Below are 6,311 nucleotides of genomic sequence, written 5' to 3'. Positions count from 1 at the left end.
AATCATTTTTTTTACATGTTAATTTGTTTAATCATCTTTAAGTGTTATTCATCTAGGCAAATTAAACTCCACATCCACTATGTAATATGGTTCTGAAACTACTAGATATACATGATTTTAAATAGTATTTATTATCTGTGGGTGACTGTATGTACAGTAAAGCTCTATAGCATCATATGTTGTAAGAAATAATGAATAAAGCCACTTTTCAGTAAAAATATTACTCTGTTCCAAACATCAATAAAAGTCAATGAATTTGCAAGTCACAAATGGAATTTCCAAAGTAACACTTACGCTTACCAAGCAAACAGGAAAACAGCTGTGTTGGGTTTTTATTTTATTTTTCAGTGTAAATATGTTTAAAAGAAAAGTATGCAGCATTAAAAAAAAAACATTCTAGTATGAGAACATAGCATCATACTGTTAGTGCTGCCACACTATTGATCATTTAAAACAAAACACAAAAACAAAAAAAGAGAAATCCAAAACACATATTTTATCCCACACTGAACTAAGGTACATGTAATAATTTTTTTAATTTAAATCACTATATACAATATAGTAAAATTAACCAAATGAATGTAGCTTCTTTATTAAAAAGGATCACATGCACTGAATTTCCACCAATAAACTGTAGACTGTAAATTTAAAGTGTAAGTTTCATATATTTTTAAAGCCATCTAATTATTTTCAGAAATCCACGTTGTATATTCCATGTAAAAACAATCGTGAAGAAACAGTGACACCTCTGAAGGGTTTAAAACACAGCACTTAATTTTATTTTAAATATGCAAAGTTTAGAGTTTTTGTCGGTTTTGAGCAGTCTCATCAAATTGTAAATGAGAAACAGGTTTATTAAATAAAGGACAACCTATTCCGTTTATGGAAGGACATGTACACATTTTAGACTTGAGTTATTAAGACTAGTGCCACTGTTTTACCACAATACAAAAAATAAATAAAAACGAACCACGCTGTGTACAGCTTAAAGCAAGAAATTTGCCTTTGATAAACATTTAAAAGTATAAAGATAATTCACTCGTGCTACTTTCTTGTGGCTGTATACAATTTAGATGGGTATAGAAGGAATGCAGGAATAAATAATTTCTTCTACATTTTTTTAAATCATTCAGTGGCCCAGCAAACATGCTATAACAAAGGGCTAAAAGCTCAAACTATGTGGTTCAGAATAGACTAGTGTCAGGATAGCCTCCACATGAAGCATAAAACAATAAGCATGAGGAAGGAGATCTGTTGTCTTTATGTTTACTTCACTATTTTGTTTCAAAAATCATATATTCACATATATGGTGTATTTATTTATAGCTATATCATTTTTGCTCTATAGCTGCATTCCTCAGTGAATTCCCTTGATCTCCATAAGTCACAAATTGTTCAGCTCTACCAAGCTTCATGCGCTTCCCAGTCTTCCCACAAAAAACACCCTCAAACTCCTAAAAAAAATAAATAAAAATAAGTGTCATGACAGATAAGCACACACAACTCTGAAAGCAACACAATACCTCAATGGGTTACTACAGAATACAGTAAAATAGCTGTGTGTACACTTGCATAGCCGGAATTAATCATACCACAGTATTAAAAACGAAATAATATAGGGCTTTTCGCTATGTTCCTTTTAATTTATTAGTACCTTGTTGAAATATTGCTTGTTGCTGACAAAGGCTACTAGGTGTTCTCAGGTACATCTCCCAGCAGCCTTTGAGTCATGGGACTAAGTGACACTGCCATGATTTCAGCAACCAGTAAATTGTGCAAGTAAAGCCGAACAATGTATCATGTAAAGCTGTTGACTTTTAATCACTGGTTGCTGCTACAAAATATTGCTTACTTTAACTGGTTTTAAAGTAAGATTTAGGTTTTAAATAATTAAATATAAAAAAAGCTCAGAAAGCTACAAATACAACATCTACTTGCTAAGTTAGATCTAGTCAAAAAGAAAAATAACCACTGGCAGCTGTATCTTAGATCTTAGTCATTTGCCTCTACATAATGCTAACAACTTATGCTATTCTTGTCTACTGCATTACTTCTCACTATCTTATCTATAATCATACCAACTCAAGGGCTCCAATCTATATTGCTCACTGATAACACATTACAACTGACTGCAGTGTAGTTATAATGCTGAGCCTTTATTACATGTTCACAAAATGGTTTTATTCCCTGACAGGAAAAACCAATGTGTTTCATACAAAAAACTTAATTGTATTTTAAACACTTACCCTTTTGAGACTGTCTCCATGTATTTCATGAATGTACTTGAGAAATGCTGTTGTCCACTGCAGTGTTGTAGCTTTGTCAGTCTCAACAGTGCAAAATGGAACCAGCATATTGAGTTCATCACAGCAAATGCGAATTCTCCGTCTGCAAGCACACAAAGCACAGTAACTATTTAAAAAGTAGAAATTGTTGTTTTTGTTTTTTTCTTATTCTTGTAATTGTCATTCAGAAACCTTGAGAATCTGATGATAGGGGCAGTAGAAAATCATGTTATTAAAAAAAGAACTTCCAGCCCTGTCTTACCTCCTGTCTCGCTCCATGCAATTGTGTCTTTCTCTGCGCTGTGAATTCTCTCCCTCCTGGATGCTTTTCTTCCGAGTGCTGGTGGCTGCTCTGGTAGGCTGGCTGGCTGGTACATTTTGAATATCATGGAGAGCTCTCCGCTCTGTGTTTGCCTGACGTCCTCTGGTTCTGGTGCGTTTGTTTGCTGTATGTTTATGTGAAGTTTCTTCTTTGCAAAACAAAATGGATTGAAAGCATGTGTCACTACTATATTCCCCACTACATGTAACTGTCTTCTGTCTGAGGACCTCAAGTTTAATGTGTCCTTAAAGTTAATCACAAAGGACTTATTTAATTTTTACCTACCACTTCTGATGTTAGCTGTTAAAAAAGCACAAAATAAAATGTCTGGCATATAAAATAATTCAAGATAAAAGTGCACAAGTGTTCAACTGTTAAGCTAAAAGTATACTACACAACAACTGTGTTACAAAAACAGTTACTACAGTAATCTGTCATGTATCCGCAATGATCAAGCTCTTCAGCACAGTGTGTGTTTGCGTGCATGCGTGTGTATGTAAGTGAGTAAATGAGTGAGTGAGAGCGAGAACCAGAACCAGAGTTGGATACCAAAGAGTGAGTAAGCAAGTCGAAGTCACCGACAGCCAGATGGGTAGCCAGAGTTTGTTTATTATTGAACAGAGAAGATTAGTTCACAGATTGTAGATCCCAACAAAGTTTTCATACAATGTTGTATGTACTCCATGTACTACCATTGCTGGTAGTGTCACATGAGCTGTTTAGTGTGTTGATATGTAAATAAATCCTGTTCGCATGCAGGGCGTATCAACTTCAGCCTCTGTCCTGTCACTCATCAGCGAATGCACGAATCCACACAGCAGACGGCTACCCTGTCACAAGCATTAATACCCTGTATCTTTCTAAACAAGAGATTTAGGGGAACTCAATAATTAAAACTGAATCTCAAAACAATAATTGTGTGACTATACTATTGTTACAGAGGTGTATAATGGTATTTAAAACAGGATTAATTTATCTGACTTTTTACCTATCCGCCCTTACTCTGGTCCCACCGCAGCGACGGACTACTGTACCTTCTAGCTTAACCCAAACATGCTCAAGGACTTGCTGGGTTTGATTCGTCACTGTTTTTTTTGTGGTTTCTCTTTCTTGCTGATAACTGAAAGTGAAGTTTCTGGGAATCACAAGCTCATGGTGTTTAGCAGACTCCAACATTTGAGACAGACTTCCAATGTTCTGAAACAACATCAATATTTAAGATATTAAAACAAATTTAGCTAAAAACCTGTTTTGTCACTTATTTTCAGCTTGTGTGTCACAGTAAAATAAATGACATAAAAAAGCAGGGAAGAACTGAAAATCAAACTTTCAATTTAGCTTACAAATATACAACAATCTAATGTCTGTTTTTACATTTTTAAATAAAAAAAATTAATTAACATAAATATCATCTAAGTTCAGTAATTCACTATTTCTATCATTGTTTGTCTATCATTAAACATGAAAATTGGAAGAACTGCAATCTAGACCCCTGATGATCTTGTCTTACAACAGTAAATTACAGACCTACTCAAAACATTTTGCTAGTTTTTAAGCTGCAAGATTCAGTATACAAATAAACCAAGAAGGTAAAAAAACATCAACATATAACAAGAAGCTTGCTGTGTTGCACCCTCTTACCTGTGCATTTGTGGTATTAAAGCTGCCAACTGAATTACACATATTAGCACCAAACAGTGGGTGACTAAATTCTACAGTGGCAGAAGTTGGAGCTGTCTTGTTCTTTGACATTGTGTTGCATTTGTTTGGCTGTGACTGAAGAGATACCCCAATCAGCTCCGAAGGTTGATGAAGCATTGTTAAAAAACTAAAATGACAAATAAACACATCTAGTCAGTGATAACATGGTATGGTGGAAAATAAATGGAAGCAATTTTTTTTTTTTTCGTATGTAACTTGGAGTGGAAATTATTTTATCACAGATTTCTGCACACACTGCAGGCACGATTTTCTACAGCATATATTAACTTTGGAATAGTCCATTTATATGCTATTTTCCTCCAGTGGAAAATACACTCCACATAGTGACCATGCTTGCACACAGATCAAAATGATCAAAATTCTTAGAGCCCCCACCCTCCACATTTTTTTTTAAACCCATCTGAATCATAAGTGTGTATAAGAGTTGACTGCCTAGCCCAGAGGGACAACACCATACACCAAAACCAATGAGATGCAGAACCCAATGAACATTCATTTTAATAATTTGCTTAGATACAAACATTTAGTATACATTAGTAAAAATCAAGCCAGTTCAAAAACATGTCGTTACCTCATTAGCACAACTATCTAGCAAGACACTCTGATGTAGTCCATTTAACCTGTTACCAGGTGTGAAATCAAACCTATACCTTTTACTCAATGCTATACCACACTACGGTATACTACTGTGTTTTGATTCACACAAAAATGCAAGCAGAAACGGTCAGGGAGTAATTATAAAAACATACTTGCTTAAGGCTGCCGATGATTCCGGAGGCTCTTGGTGTCTGGAAACTTCAGAAGGATAAAATCTCTTCTCCAGTCGTACTCGGGCTGCAGGATTAGGTCTCGATTCAGCGGTTGCTTTCGCGTTTTCAATTGGAAAAACTCTATGCTCTTTACACATACCTTCAGCATGCCTTGCTTTAGCTAAATTGGTCACCGGTGCTTCTCCACAGTTAGTAGGGGTCTTTTCTGTTAATACAGCGTTATTGAGTGTTGAATCACTCATCAAAATCATTTTTAATTCTTGAAAGTCAACATGTCCATGATTTGAGTTGGCAGTGATAAAGCGGGCATCCGAAGCGAGGTCTGGCTGGCTGCTGCTAGTGCAGTACACAGAGGGATTCACAGCGTTTGTTGGATACTCTAAATGCTGTGGGTTGGAGGGCTGGCAGACAGTCTGGTTTGAAGGACTGCTTGTTGTAAAAACGCCGGGGTTTAACCTCGATTCAGCAGCTCCCTCCAGATCAACCTGTGCCTCCATTTGTGAATAGATAATGTGCTGAAGTTGAGTATATTCCACCTCAGTCATTTCCACCAGATTGAGGTCTGTGCTAAATGTCAGTCCTTGCTCGTTTGTCAAGGTAGACTCGCTGTGAGCAACAGTTGCTTGATCGGGATCTGAGGAAAAGTTCTCGGACGGTGGCGTCTGTGGCTGTGTTTTACACATTGCGGACATGGTCACCAAAGAGTGAATTTGTCAGAAACACAGATTGAAGTATCCTCTCTGGACAAAGATCAATGCACTAAAATTTGAAATTGTAACTAAATATCTTGTAGTTACCTGTGCGTCTCACATTAACAGGCAACGGTAATTCCGGTGGTTTAGTTATAAATTACCGTATTCACTTTGTATGGATGGTAAATAACAATTTTAAATTAATAAATTCGTTTCCGATAAATGCTGTCATATATGAGACAATTATTCAATTATATATAATTTTAGAAACTAGTAACATATAACAGAAATATAGTAATCATTTAACAAAAATAATTTGTCAATTTTATTTTTTACCAGTTCTGCTCTCGAGCCCTCAGGATTTCGCGCTCTGATCGTTTCTGCCCTCGCGCACCGAAGAAGCAATCTGTTTGCCGGGCTCTATCCAAACACAACGATATGTACTCAAACCATTCGCCTGTCCTATTGTAAATTAAACCCTTTGATTAATGGTCTAATTAATGAGTTCTTATACTGCGCA

The 6,311-nt window shown here is 35.9% G+C and overlaps 1 protein-coding gene across 1 annotated transcript; it reads right to left on the bottom strand.

The window, feature by feature from the left end:
- Nucleotides 1-319: 319 nt before the first annotated feature.
- On the bottom strand, nucleotides 320-5,782 carry LOC121320180 (transcription factor-like 5 protein). The gene is made up of 4 exons (XM_041258432.1): nucleotides 5,083-5,782; nucleotides 2,548-2,851; nucleotides 2,247-2,388; nucleotides 320-1,454 (listed from the first exon to the last, which is right to left on the bottom strand). The coding sequence occupies exons 1-4, from the start codon at nucleotides 5,780-5,782 to the stop codon at nucleotides 1,332-1,334; spliced, it is 1,269 nt and encodes a 422-aa protein (XP_041114366.1). The 3' UTR covers nucleotides 320-1,331.
- Nucleotides 5,783-6,311: the final 529 nt, after the last annotated feature.

The sequence above is a fragment of the Polyodon spathula genome, chromosome 8 (assembly GCF_017654505.1).
Source record: "Polyodon spathula isolate WHYD16114869_AA chromosome 8, ASM1765450v1, whole genome shotgun sequence".
Taxonomy (NCBI): Eukaryota; Metazoa; Chordata; class Actinopteri; order Acipenseriformes; family Polyodontidae; genus Polyodon; species Polyodon spathula.
The sequence above is the reverse complement of the archived record's forward strand: the minus strand, read 5'-3'. Positions and strand labels throughout refer to the sequence as shown.